This window comes from Procambarus clarkii, chromosome 78, assembly GCF_040958095.1.
Source record: "Procambarus clarkii isolate CNS0578487 chromosome 78, FALCON_Pclarkii_2.0, whole genome shotgun sequence".
NCBI lineage: Eukaryota > Metazoa > Arthropoda > Malacostraca > Decapoda > Cambaridae > Procambarus > Procambarus clarkii.
In genome coordinates this window covers 20,009,659-20,024,616 of record NC_091227.1, presented here as the reverse complement: position 1 = coordinate 20,024,616, position 14,958 = coordinate 20,009,659, and the positions used below count along the sequence as shown (strand labels likewise).

The 14,958-nt window shown below is 41.6% G+C and overlaps 1 protein-coding gene across 1 annotated transcript; it reads right to left on the bottom strand.

The window, feature by feature from the left end:
- Window positions 1-282: 282 nt before the first annotated feature.
- On the bottom strand, window positions 283-14,215 carry LOC123746051 (beta,beta-carotene 15,15'-dioxygenase). Its single transcript, XM_045727226.2, has 12 exons — window positions 14,142-14,215; window positions 12,779-13,083; window positions 11,897-12,047; window positions 11,678-11,785; window positions 11,251-11,404; window positions 10,937-11,090; window positions 6,547-6,761; window positions 6,095-6,241; window positions 4,886-5,015; window positions 4,228-4,409; window positions 2,370-2,510; window positions 283-1,907 (listed from the first exon to the last, which is right to left on the bottom strand). The coding sequence occupies exons 2-12, from the start codon at window positions 12,879-12,881 to the stop codon at window positions 1,761-1,763; spliced, it is 1,632 nt and encodes a 543-aa protein (XP_045583182.1). The 5' UTR covers window positions 12,882-13,083; window positions 14,142-14,215; the 3' UTR covers window positions 283-1,760.
- Window positions 14,216-14,958: the final 743 nt, after the last annotated feature.

Sequence of the window (14,958 nt, the reverse complement as noted above, 5' to 3'; positions counted from 1 at the left end):
AATAATTCATTGTGTCGGAGGACAGGAAGCCAGAGTGTATTCACACACGTTAGGCATCACGCACATACATATTGGTGTGGTGGTCACGGTACTGTGTACGTTTAGGGGTAATCCTGGACGGCATGGGTTCGAATCCTGGCCGGGTCAAATAGAGTTCTTAGTCATCTATGGCTTGCACGTTCATGTAACCTTTCTCATATATGGGCTGGTGTAATATGGCTCGCAAAAAAGTGCCGCTTTGGCTATGGCAGTGTGAAAATTGCACAGGATATAAAGAATGAGGAATTAACAATATTTACTCAGATATTAAATATGAACAAACACATGTAAAATACCTGAAGCACTGCTAACATACACCTGGCTAGCACACGAGAAAACATATGCCTCTGCCGGAGTCTTGAGGGTGACCTTGAGGGTGGACTTGAGGGTGGGCTTGCCGTTCTTGTCCTGCTGGATGAGGTGGGCCCAGATGGCGGTGAGTGACCGATTCAGAGCGTTGATGCTCTTTACGATCTCAGTAATGGGTTGCTCTGCTATGATATCGCTCTCTCTATGAATGAAGATGCATGGAATGCATCGTCCTCACTGCATGGAATTGATGGGGAGGTATGAGTGTTTGACAATTTGCCTCTACAGCCGCGAGCGTTGTTGTGGTGAACAGAGTCTAGTGCCACTGCCCTGCTGAACAATATCTGGGGTCCAGTTACTTCCATGACGACGTCGATGGGTGTTACCCCTGAGGTCGACGTCAGGAGGGCCATGTTTTCCGCCTTGGTGTAGCTGTTGTTGGTTCCGCGGAACCAACAACAGCCATATTCATGCCCATGCCACCCAAAAGATGGCACGGGCATGAATAGCCCGTAAGTGGTGGCCCTTTTGAGCCATTACCAGTATCAATATATGATACTGGAGATCTGTGGAGGTGCGACAGCACCCTGCGTGACGGGAGATGTCTCCCGTACTGTGGGGGTTGTTGTTGTTGTTTCAGATTTAGCTACTCAGAACGAAGTGTCAATGTAGCACGGGCTATGGTGAGCCCGTTACAGGAGGTTGTGTTGTTGTTGTTATAGATTAAGTTACTCGGAACAAGTTCCAAGTAGCACGGGCTATGGTGAGCCTGTAGTGAACTTACCTGGCACAGGAGCGGTGATGACTGTGGGGGTGAGGACAGGAGTACTTATACCCCCTACTGGTGACGTCACATCCTTTGTCAATGAGGCTTGGAACTGGAGGCCGACAGCGAAACTGCTAGTTGCCCAGATAACAAGAGTCGGCAGGTTGTACCTGCCTGGTGCTCTTGGGCTGGGTAGGGTGACTGGTAGTGCATTTCAGACATAGGTCTGGGTTGAACGTCTGGGTCAGCTGTCATATATATGTGAAATGTTGAGTGATGTACATGAAGGTGAGTAGGAAGTGGCAGTTTCCTCTACTATGCGGGGGAAATATGTGACAATATATTATAATCAATGACCGATTACACATTTAGTCAATGTGTTACCGGATTTGTTCAATGACCGGTATTTGTTTAACCGTTGCTGGTGGATATGTGAGGCAATAAATCTGATTACAGGCGATGTTGTTGCTTGGCTTCAGGTAATATTGTTGCTTGGTTACAGCCGACGCTTTAGTCTTGTTGCAGATGATGTAGTTGTCTGACTTCGGCCACCACCACAAAGACTTGGACCCGAGCGCTGGGTGTGGTCACCGAGATCCTTCTGCTGCTGTTGGTGAAGCCCCAGGATGGCTTCTATGAGCCTTCATTAATAACGATAAACACTTTCGTTGGCACCAGCAAACTGGCCGTGGAATGTGGAAGTGACGGCGCCCTCAGCTTCGAACTCCACTCGCGCGAGCTCTCTCCAGGTCTTGGGGTTCACCACCAGTAGAGCCACGAACTTCGGCTCGTTCTGGGGAAGACGGTGAGAGTTACTTTTTGTAATGAGGAAAACTTAGCCGCATAAAATATATGGATCATTGATATATACAAGATATATCAAAGAAGATATGTTTCCATATCATTACTGGAAACGATCTGAGGATCAAAATATTTACTGGTCTTAGGTATGGCTTAATTAAATGAACTTATACTGACACTATAGTAAAGTTGGTTAGCTTGTAATGTGGTACAGTTATGGTACAAGAATTGTACAACACTACTTGAGGAGGTATTTTTTAATTCAGCTAATTTCTTGAAAACGTAGTATTAATTGCCAAGCTTATCTGTAAGAGTGCAAGTTAGTACATTGTATTAAAATGTATAAACCTTATTGATGAGAGAGTAAGCTCGTACACTAACCACAGTATTAACGTATGAACCCTATGTATGAGAGCGTAAGATCGTACACTAACCACAGTATTAACGTATGAACCTTATCTATGAGAGTGGAGAGGACGACGCCATGCTCCTCGGCTGAGGCGTCGGGGGCAGCAACGAACACAGGCTCGCTCACCAGCTTGCCCTCCTCCCGCCAGAGGTACGTGTCTCCAGTCTCCACGTTCATCTTCACCAGCTGGGCCCCAGGCAGCACTCCACACATTAATAATACAGTATTATGTATACACAGAAATCACAATAGCATGATATATCAAATGAACAAATCCACAAGGACCGTGATGAGGGTAGAGAGGTTATATCATGCTGCTCTACCCATCAGCATTGGTGTTCCTCAGGGCAGCATACTTGACCCTATCCTCTTTCTCATATACATTATGTCTAGAGATACAATTCTCACATGACCTTCCACATGCCTCTTAACACCTCAAACCAATTCTATTTGCCGATGACACAACCTTCATTTTCTCCAGTCCTGACCCTCTTGCTCTAAATGTCACAGTGAATACTGAATTAAATAAAGTCCATCTTTGGCTAACTGCTAATAAACTCACCCTTAACATTGACAAAGCTTTCTATATTTTGTTTGGTAATAAATCCTCAAATCAAATTAATCTCAGAATAAACAATATCCAAATTAGTAATAGAGTAGATGGCAAATTCCTTGGTGTTCTCATTGACCACAAGCTGAATTTCCAGGGACACATTCTAAATATATCAAAAAAGTTTCTGAAACTGTTAGCATTCTTTCTAAGATTAGATATTATATACCTCGCCCTGCCCTGGTGACGCTCTATTACACTCTCATCTATCCTTACCTCAATTATGGTATTTGTGCTTGGAGTTCTACTACACAAAATCATTTACGTCCTCTAATTACTCAACACAAAGCTGCTATTAGAACAAAATCATTTTTAGGTATTGCCTTTATGTATTGAATGTACTAGCTCTATCTATAAATCCAACAGTATGTTTGTAACTCTGCATCTATGTATGTACTTTTCCTAAATAAAATATTATTATTATTATTATTATTATTATTATCATATGTAACCTCTCTAGCGCTCCGTAGGATGAGTATGGTGTCCATAATACTACAGTAATTTAATCTGTATCCACCAATTCTGGATAGATATTTATGCTAAGTTGCTTCCTATTGGTATTGAACAATTTATTATATATTTGATGCAATAATATTATTATCAATAAGTATAAATAACTAAGATTCTTTAATAACTCTTGTAATGGGAGGTAATTAGCAAAAGGTGCAAATCCAGTATATACGACTTACATGAAAGCGATATGAGGATAGTGAGCTGGGATATGAGGATAGGGAGCTGGGATATGAGGATAGAGAGCTGGGATTTGAGAATGGAGTGAAGAAATTGCGCATAACGCTTGGACCATCAGGGATCGAACGCCAACTTGCATAAAGCAAGCGCGTAGTTTTACCGACCAGTCCCAGTATAACAGTAACTCAATATAATGATATATTGACGTCGATGATGTGATGCTGACATTTCTATAACGTCGATGACGCGTCGGCGTTGTTGTTTACAAATAAAAACATCTAAATGTTTGGATCTGTCACAACCTTTAAAACTCACACAGGAAATAATATAATTGTGTATGTACGAAAACACTCAAATGTGGTAATGACAAAGGCTGGAGTACTTAATGAGAATCACGCCAGTAAGGTACACCCCAGCATGGTACACCCCAGCATGGTACACCCCAGCGTGGTACACCCCAGCAAGATACACCCCAGCATGGTACACCCCAGCATGGTACACCCCAGCGTGGTACACCCCAGCAAGATACACCCCAGCATGGTACACCCCAGCATGGTACACCCCAGCATGGTACACAACATTAAGGAACGCAGCATTACTGACCTTGGGGAAGTCGATGCCTCTGGGGTTGACATCAACGCCATAAGCGTAGGTGTATTCTTTACCGTTGTGTCTGTAGTTGATGCGAGGAAGGTCAAAGAACTGCTTGGATATAATATGTCCTTGTACTTGGATTCTTCCATCTGTACGCCTCAAGGCCGAACATTTCGACCCTTTCAGTGTCACTGTAAATAAATTAATATGTACAGTAAGTAAATAAGTAGTATAATGGGGCAACAGCTTCAAGCTCAAGAAAGCTACAATGTTGGCCAGATGTTTTTTCATCCTTAGGGTTATTACCCAAGGAACTGTCTACCCGCCGAAGCCGTAAATGCTAAGACTGTACTGCAGTACAACATATAGATAGAAAACATGCTCAGGAACAATGCTGGGGATCTTTGACAAGCCGCCAGCTTCCTGTTCCCGTCGAGGCCACTAGAGAGATGGTGGCCCTCAGGAAAATTCTGGTAAATAATCATATCAAAAGAAGGCACCGAGCCAGGAGGGCTATGTAGCACAGAGTGTCACTAAATGAACTATTTTTTTTTGTATGGGTTAGTTTTAATGATATTAATTGATGAGAACACTCCTTACTCCCACAGCAAAATCAAATCTTAGAAGAGTTTAGGCCTACTCGTAAAACCTTCAAGGAAATATTTACCCAGGTTGGTATTTTCTTCCGCGTCTTCCAGGTTGAGTGGCAGGACGTAGCGGCGGTGAGTGGGCATGGTGGCCGCTGAGCACTCGAACTCTGGCTTCTCCAGGTTCTCCAGCAGCAGCTGATACACTGTCTGGCAATATATTTTACACTCACACCCATCACATTCAAATAGCTATGTTAACTGGTACATTTTAGACCACAGAAATTTCAGATATCTAAAACGTCGTAATTTTAATATTATTAAAATCGTAACTCAGAAATCCAGAATAAAATAATTAATATATACATATATAAAGGATGCTTTAATACTGCCTATGTTATCTATATCCATAAGAGAGCATGTCTATTTGTTTGGTTGTCTGTCCAAGGTTGTAGGCCAGCCGCTTACAGCTAGCCTAATGTAATTTGCATGGCAATCTGTGATTATATATAGTGTGTCATGGCGTAGTTAGATCGACTCCTAATCCCAGCGACTCCTATCACGTCTGAAATGAGAGTTAGATTCTGTAATCACTGCTTGTATCAAATTTTCCAGATATTAATTATCGACAAATGAATCAACGTTGATAACAAAGGTTCAAAATCGAATAACGTTGATTCGGCAATGATGCAGCGTTACTCAAACATGTTTCGCCCACCGGGAGGAGAAGGGAGGAAGGAAGGGTAAGAGAAGCAGAATGGGATGATAAGTGGAAGAGAGAATAGGCTGGAGGGAGGGGAAAATAATGGGCAGGAGGGACGAAGAGAAAGAGAATATATGGGAAGGAGGGAGAACTGAAGTAAGAGGTAGAGATAGCGGGAAGGAGAGAGAGAGAATGAGAAGTGAAAAAGAGAAAGGGAGAGAGAGGGGGGAAACGTAGAGAGGAGATGATATGGAGGGAAAGGAGTTGGAGGGGGGGATAGGGCGGGTGTTAGGGAGAAAGGTAGAGAGGGTGGGAGAAGGGAGAAATGGAGGAGAGGATAGTGGAAGTGAAGTGAGAGAGGTGGAGAGAAGGGGTGAGATTAGGGAAGAGAGGGGAGGGGGGGAAGAAAGAGACTATGGAGAGACGTGGGAAAAGGGGAGAGAGACCTGGGAACAGCCAGTTACCCCCACCTATTTATTGTACTTACATTCTCAAAAATAATTTAGCAAATTTGTCCAAATGAAGCTCATTCATGAAATATAGTCATGGTAATTATTAACGTCAAATTTAAGTGCCACAAGTATACCTCTGCATTGTCCATGGCAACCAGATCCACGACCAGGTGGTTGTCCTTCTCGTAGGTGTTAGTGTGGTGGAAGGTGAGAAAGCTGTCAGCGACGTATTGGGTCGGGAGCCGCTCCCCTGTATCCCGCTTCACAATTATAAACTTGCTCTGAAACACCAACACTTACATTAAACAATGTCTTCAGGAGAGAGTTTACTGTGTACCTAATATTTATCCTGTGAGTGGTAATTTATTGTGCACCTAATATTTATCCTGTGAGCGGTAATTTATTGTGCACCTCATATTTATCCTGTGAGCGGAATAGCTTATTGTAAATTAAGCTATACGTTTTGATTAAAACCTTTTGTGCCATCTAATCCTTTTATGCGCTACCACTTACAGGATGTGTATGGAGGTGCACAATAAACTATCAGCCTCCGGCGGCAACAATCAACATACAATTGTTGTAATACCTGCTCCTCCGGATGCCACTCTAGTGCTCCAATATACGGCTTCCCTGTGTAATAGTTAAAGATGAGTTTCTTCAAGTTGAAGACGAAAGGCTGTTCGACAAAGATGAAGTAGTTGTCGGTGATCCCGAAGGAGTGGTAGTAGGAGGGGCGCATTTTCCACTGGCAGGGGATTGTAGCGACGATCTCCGCCTGCTCCACTGAGGAAATTTTCTTCCCTGCGGATGTCAATATTGTACTATAGTGCATAGAACGTTGTCACTGAACCAAAATGTATTATCAGCGCCCAAGTCTGGACGCCGACTGGCAGATACCTACTGCCTTGCTGTACTAAGCACATACAAACACTGCTAATGTATACCCAAGTAAAGCACTAGTTAATTTATCGCAGTCTAAGCACTACGTAAGACTTAAATAAGTAGTAATAGCGAAATAAATCCAGCAATGGTCAACCTAGTCGGCTCACAACAGGTTTCCGGAAAGGATGAGACATTGGACACGTTTCTTACTGCGGAGTGAGGCTTCCTGTCTCCGACAATAAGAAACAAAACACAAATATTTCCTAAATGTATGTACCTTAACGCAGGCGAAGTCATAATAACGTGGCTGAAGAATGTTGACCAGACCACACACTAGAAGGTGAAGGGACGACGACGTTTCGGTCCGTCCTGGACCATTCTCAAGTCAATATGTATCTTAACCACTGATCACCAAATCTATCCCTCATTATTCAAGTGTTGAATAAGTACTCACTTCAGAACACACGCGACATTAAACCTAGACACCCTTCTAGAGTAAGCACAAGCAAGGATAGCCTAGCCATTAGGATATTCCCACAATAAACAAGTTTTTTTTTTTATAAAGTGTATGAGATGTTTTTTTTATATAAAGTGTATGAGATGTATAATATCCTTGCTGTAGTTATTAATGACTCTTATTTTCAAACTAAGCCTACTCATTGAGACATTCCACTACAACAAGAGCCACTACCAAGAGCGAACGATCAAATCGCCCACTTGCGTTTCGCACATAACTTGTTTCCAAATTTTACATTTTCATTTAACGTTAAATCTGACTTTCGCCCTCCTGGGCTGAGGTATGCTGAACTCTGTAACTACTATATGAGTACTGGAACACTTGATGATATATTGGACTTGTACCCTAGATTAACCATGTAATATAACTATATAACCTGAGCTTGTAAAAGCATCTTAATCACCTTCAGTGGTTAAGTTCTTAATTGCACACTAGTTTCTCTTGTCAGCTATCTCACCCTGTCAGAGTAAAAGAGACAAATATATGTGTATGTATGTGTATATATGTATGTATGTATGTGTGTGTATGTATGTGTGTGTGTATGTATGTGTATAAAGTATAAAGCTGATCAGAATTACATTTCACCATTATAAATTCACATTAATGCATTCATTAATCTGTGTATCTATGTATTTACGTATGTAGCTTAGCCTAACATTTTAAAAGCACTACGATCACCTTCTGTGCTTGTTCAATAAATCTCTGAACTGTATGTTTGACAAATCTTTCACCCTGTCCATGGAGGACAGAAGAAAATGTATATATGCTAGTTAGCATTGTAAATGTGTGGCCACGTCTGTGGTAGAAAATAATAATAATAAAAAAAAAGTTAAATCAGGTTAGGTTTGGATGGGTTGGGTAAAATTAGGTCAGGTCTTCGATTCCGAGGACAGTGTATAACAACAAATTAACAATTAACAAGTTAATCAACCCATGTCTGTTATTTTCTTTTTTTTTTTTTTTTTTTTCTTTTTTGTAATCAACACTGTTTGTCAACCTATTGTATTTGTGCTGCTTTTTCAGTCATGTTCCCCCTTTTTTTTTATCTTTATTTGTATTTGTTCTCAACATCTTTTATTCTTTATGCTCAATTAGTATTAAGTTCTAGATATTAATGTTTTTCTTGCCCGAAACGCATTGCGTAATAGTGGCTTTAGGCATTGTATGTACTAGCTCTATCTATATATCAATCCATTAATGTAACATCACTTGTATGTATATACCTTACCTGAATAAACATCTGAATCTGAATCTGAATCTGAATCTGAAATCGACTCGTAGGTTACGAAAAGCAACCGTCCACCAGCAACCATCCACCAGGTACACCAGGTAACACAGGAAGGAAAGGACAGGTAAGAGTGAGGTAACCCGTGTGGGGTTTCCAGAGGAAGACGAGAGTCTCGACGCTTCAGAGGCTACCACTCGTGTCGGATTCCCTCACTTCAGAGCCAACTCTGTGCGGTCCACAATTATATATTTTTTTGTAAATCAATATGCCATTGCGAATGAGCTCGCCAGATGGATGTTGGTGGTTGGCTTCTTTGTTGAATCAGAGGTTACCAAATACGAAGTCATTTGTATTGATCCAATGGCATAGGAGTGTAACAAGAGACTTTCAACTAGGCACTCGACTGGCAGATGTCTCCATGCAGTTATACTGTATTTAATATTTTACTGAGTACCCAGTTATATTATTTGCCTAGTAAACTTAACGAGCACATTACTAGCTATGCTGATCATACATTGACACACACTGCATATACTTACACGTCCGAAAACATTCTGTATGATGTATTAGTCACATGTCAGGCCCTATACTGCTCACAAGATGAGTATGTGGTGCACGATAAACAACCGCTTACATGACATTTATAGGTCACACAATAAATTCTGACTGTTTTGCACTAAGAAAAACTATTCAATTGAAGATGCTGTTGCTTTGCTTTGATGTCCAGAGGGTTTGGAAAGGATGGGGGAGGTAGAGGGATGGGGAGGTGAAATTCTGGAAGAGGATACGGGTGTAGAGAGATTTGAAAGTTCAGTGGCCTGTCCACCATGCGTTGGTATGTGTGTGTGTCATTTGTTTGAGTATTTGGTATGTTGGGTGGTCAGTACCTTGACTGGGTGACTAGTGTTTGTGTCCCAGCTGGTGTCTGGAACCCCTAGAGCCAATGGAGTTGGCTGCAGGAGATTAATCTTAGCAACATCATGGTGGTTGCTGGTAAGTATGTCGCAGTCCCTTTCCCCACCAACTGCTTGAAATGAAATGGAAAAGAATTGAGTAAATTAGGTAAGCACGAGAGGCCCTTAGTAAAACCATGTTGTGAAGCCTTTATTAATATGCGTTCTTCAAAATGTAAACGAATGGCTTTTGCAGTTAACGATTCAAGCAATTTTCCTACACTAGACGTTAAGCTAATTGGACAACACTTGGACGCAGATAATATATCTCCCTTCTTTAAAAGTCGACATCACAATTTGCAACCCTACACGACTCTGGCTCGATGATCGATTATTGATTTATTACGTATGTAAGACAAGAGCTCACTAAGCTCTTCTTTACTGGGGACTTGGTCGTCTTTATTTGTTTGTGCGAGGTGGTGTTACTAATAAGAGGTTGCCTCAATGAGTCTCTTGTTAAGTCCTGTTTAATATTATTGTTCATTGCTTTAGTAAGCTAGGATAGTGCTGTATATTCTGCGACCTGACGTTAATACAGCACTATTGCTGAATAGCGGCTGTTCTCTTGATTACCACTCCGTAAAAAATGTAGCAGTTTTGCCTGACTAGAAGCACCAGAATCTATAGGCTACCCACCCAATCTACCGAAGTCGATAGTTTTGGGCCATGAAGCTTGAATATTGCGGTGATTTCAAGTTCCATAAACCATCATAATTTTTACGATCGATAACGTAAAAAATGTAGTGTGTTCAGTAAAATGACAGGCGGCATATCGGCTCCAATATGTTAGGTGAGTTGCCAAAAGGTTCTGACGCTTCTGCTTAGGCAAAACCGTTGCATTTTTTTACAGTTCAAGTAAATTTATTAAGAATAAAATACATATCAGAAGGATAGAATAGCTTAGGCTATTTCTACCCAATCGTGAGGACAGAATATAGGGTGAGTATATACAGTATACTGCATACCTGTCCTCGCCTGTTCTAAGTTTCATTACCTGTTCTTTCACTGGTGTGTGTGTGTGTGTGTATTCACCTAGTTGTGTTTGCGGAGGTTGAGCTTTGCACTTTCGGCCCGCCTCTCAACTGTCAATCAACTGTTTACTAACTACTTTTTTTCCACACCACACACACACACACCAGGAAGCAGCTCGTGACAGCTGACTAACTCCCAGGTACCTATTTACTGCTAGGTAATAGGGGCATTCAGGGTGAAACTTTGCCCATTTGTTTCTGCCTGGTGCGGGAATCGAACCCGCGCCACAGAATTACGAGCCATGTGCGCTATCCACCTATTTGTGCTTGCGGGGGTTGAGCTTTGGCTCTTTGGTCTCGCCAAGACAAGAGTAGACAAGAGGCCCCATCTGGGGCCTGGTGTGTGTATGTGTGTGTAAGCTTACCTTCAGCCACCTTAGGCAGCGGGAATTTAATAATGTTGTAAGTTGGTCCCGTTTTCCCGTGGTAGGAGTTGCCCATGTTGTAGACAGTGCCATCAGGGTCGACGTGAGGGTGGGCGGTGGCCGTGTTGACAGCTATGTACTGGTCCAACCGGGTCTGGTTAAAATGAGAACGCTTTATAAGCACTTAATCATCATTGCAAATTTAGTCCATATTCGCAGTCATATACAAAATGGTCATTTTCTCCCAAACCTTTACATAGTAAATGTAGCCATATTGCATCTTACTGCAAATTAAAACGAAGTTCCATTCGCACCTTTCCCCCGATGGTGGCCAGGGTCTCCGGGTGGATGCATCTCATGGCGTTGGTCTCCGTGAGTGCGTACAGCTGGTCTCCGAAATGACACACGTTCACTACACAATTATCAGTCACCTCCGCCGCACTCAGTGGAGTGAAGAAACTCGCAAACCTGTGTGCATGTGACCGATATTCAAACATTTTAAATTTAATAGAACTGTAAGGCTTTTATTAGGCACCCTGGGTTTTGTTATTTTTATTATGCAATCTTACGAGGCTTCCAAGTCAGTGAGTACATCTATCGCCCATATATCTGCCCTTTTACATAGGGACGACATAGCTTTCTATAATTCGTGAATCCCCCACTGTTCGTGTATCGTCTTTATGTATGCACTCTTGTCTAAATATTGTCATTATAGTATATCATTATTATTATTAATATTACCTCTGCAGAAGAGTCTTACAAGGATCCGGGTAGGCTGCGGTGCCAAATTCTGACACGACAATCCGGTTTGCCTTTGAATTACGTTTATAAACGTCACTTTGAAGATACCTGCAAACAGTTGCGTTGGTGCTAATTAAAACTATTTGATTTGATTTTGGTAAACGTTTAAGAAAATATAATTACTTGAACAGCATAAATTAACATGTCAGAAGAACAAACCTTGACTGGTAGGTGACTTTGCCATTGTTGATGTTAAACTGGTGTATGTATGCAGAGCCATCAAACAGGTGGTTGTAGCGAGTATTTCCATACTGCACCTTGCCTGGCCCGTTACGCGTCAGTCGGCCATTAAGCCATTCAGGCAATTTCCCTGCAACATAGGCAACATGCAGTTGAAAGCAGCTTTACACCGCAAATATGCTGCAGTAAACCCTAAAGCTAAATGTGGGATGTGATAACATCACCTACAATTACCTTAATTAATTGGCCGTAACAGGGGTCTTATGCAGTCACCTTAAATCAGAACGACCTGATATCGATATTAAGCTTCGGGTAGGTTAAATCAATCTTATGGAGTGGCACCGGTCGATGACAGCTTCCGATTCAATACTGTGGCTGATCAATACCACAGTCTGGTCGAGTGAATTATTAAAGAGTTGTTGCGACTGAGCCGATATTCCTTGTGTTTACTCACACTGACCTGAAATTGCTTTACCTTTAGAATAATGAATTTTAGCAAATAAATTAAAGATTTTACTAAAAATGTGCTTAAGTAAACGATCAATTTTTTATATGTGTGCCTCGTTGAGCTAGCTAAGTCTAGCTTTAATTTAAAAGTAATGTTTAGTAGTATTTTAAAATATTAAAAATTACAATAACTATATACCTGGGAAAGTTCATATAAACCTGTAAGAGTGGAAATGTACCTGGTAGTGTATCAGGGAAGATCTGAGCTTGGAGGAGTGAAGACATTTGAGGATGGAGGAGTGATGGGCCTGGGCGAGTGAGACTGACCCGGGGTAGTATATACATGTGAAATAAAGAGGATATGGTCTTGGGTATAGTAAGTGTAGACCTGGAACTTTCAGCCCGGTAGTTTACCTGTAACTTTACCCTGGACGGGTTGGAGTGTCTCCTTCTCACAGGACCTCAGCCACACTTGTGATGCAGGCGGACAAGCTGAAGTGCTCTCCTCCTTTATCATCTTCGTCTGTTACTGCTCCGTCTGCTGCTGTTCCTGTATTGGATGTGGGTGTCCTGAGGCGGTGGTCGAGTCACGCTGGCAAGGCTGACAGGGCGTTCGGTGGTGCTTCTGACACCAGAGGCAAGGACAACCCGTCAGGGGCTCTCGAGAGCGTCACCAGACATAAGGTCAGATAATCGTTGGGAGTTCACCAGGTCTTCACCTGACACAAGAATGGTCACGTCAGTGGCGCTTCAGGACACAATGATAGCGTGCAATAAAGTGTATTAAACATTTAGTACAATGATCCTATCTGCAACAATCTATTGTTGTGACCTGAATAATATAATATTTTAACACGCAAATGTGGCTGTACCGAACTGTGTATAGCCGTTTAACTATACTGCGGCTAGGCTGAGCAACGTAAGTGCACAGAACTGTGATGTCATCCAGCTAAAGACCTACTGCGGCTATAGGCTGGGACAAACTTCCTGGCACTCGTCTGAGGCGGGCAAGAACTCTTCTAGGGGATGCGATTAGCGATTTAATCAAAGAAGTGGAACACAACCAACTATATAGACAGTTATTTTGTTATTGTCATCCTAGATGAGCTTGCATGCATGGGTGTCAAGGGGAGACTGAAGACTATTACAGGAAGGGAAACCAAGATCTGCTTCGACGCAACAGTTTCGAGTAAAATGAGTATGGAACACGGAAAGCCTCATGGATGTGTGCTAAGTTACAAACTTTTCAACATCTTTATGAACGCCATAACTAAGATTGAATTTCCTGAAGGAGTACAACAAGTGGAATACGCAGATGATGTCATGATACCAGCCGCCACCTTGGGAACGGTTAAATAGTCCATTCAACTCCTCTGAAGGGAATGTACTGAATTCGATTTTACTCTCAAACAAAGAAGCCTGCCCTCATCTCAGGGGAAAACGAAGACATACAAATTAATTGTGAAACTCTCAAACGAGTTGATCACTATCGGTACCTTAGAATTATTGTCAGTTTTAACAAGCAAAAGAAAAAATGAACTTCTTTGGACATGCAAAAGTCGTGGCTTTACACGATTGTAAATACTATGCTATGTATTCTCACAAACCCAATAAACCTTCTTGTATATAAATAAATAAATAAATAAATAAATAAATATGTAAGGTCCCTTACACATTCTGGGTAAGGGACCCAGAATGTGGAATTCCTTAATCTACCCTTGTATAGACAGGCACATAAGACTCATAGACTATATGCAAAAACTCAAATTTACATTACTTTCGAATCAGGAATCAATCACGGGAATGGTGACAGTGGACACGGCCGCTCCCTGGCACTGACGACAGCACACTGGAGGCGCGCTCAGTATTGTATTAGCAAGTCGATAACTTGTGTTATGGGAGGAGGGGAAGGAAGTGTCCCTGAGGTGCAATTGAATCCTATGTTTATACTGATATATTGCACATGTCGTGATTTTGTAATGATTCATGAACTACTATTGTAATAAAATTATAATAATAAAACACTTTTCATTTTTCATGTTGTGTTGATTGTCCGCTCTTACTTTTAAAATACTGAACAATTTGAAGGATAGGAAATGTATATGTTTATCTCTCAGAATGTTCGGTAATATGTTTATTGTTTGTGATGTGTGTATATGTATGTATTAACACGATGTACTGAACGGGGTGAGAATAGCTTGAATTACCTCATGCCTTTGTGTGTATTTTACCTCAATAAACTTATTTCAATTTCAATTTCAGTTTGAAGGATGTTGATCCAGAAAATTTCTTCAAAAGGTCTGATGCAACACAAACAAGAAGCAACGGTTTCAAGCCCAACAAGCTACAATACAGGACTGAGAGCAGGATATGGAAAGCCTCATGGTCTCATAAGGCTTTCCATCCTCAGGAGGCCTCATGGCCTCATGAAAAGCCTCATGGAATTGCATGGACCCGCCTACCCGCCGAAGCCGTAAATGCCAAACGTCTGTTAATTAACTTTTGAAAAAAATTAAAAAGGCTGGAAAAGATCATTTTTTTTATTAACAAGCTTAGGTATACACAACAATGTACTGTTACCCTATTCTATATGA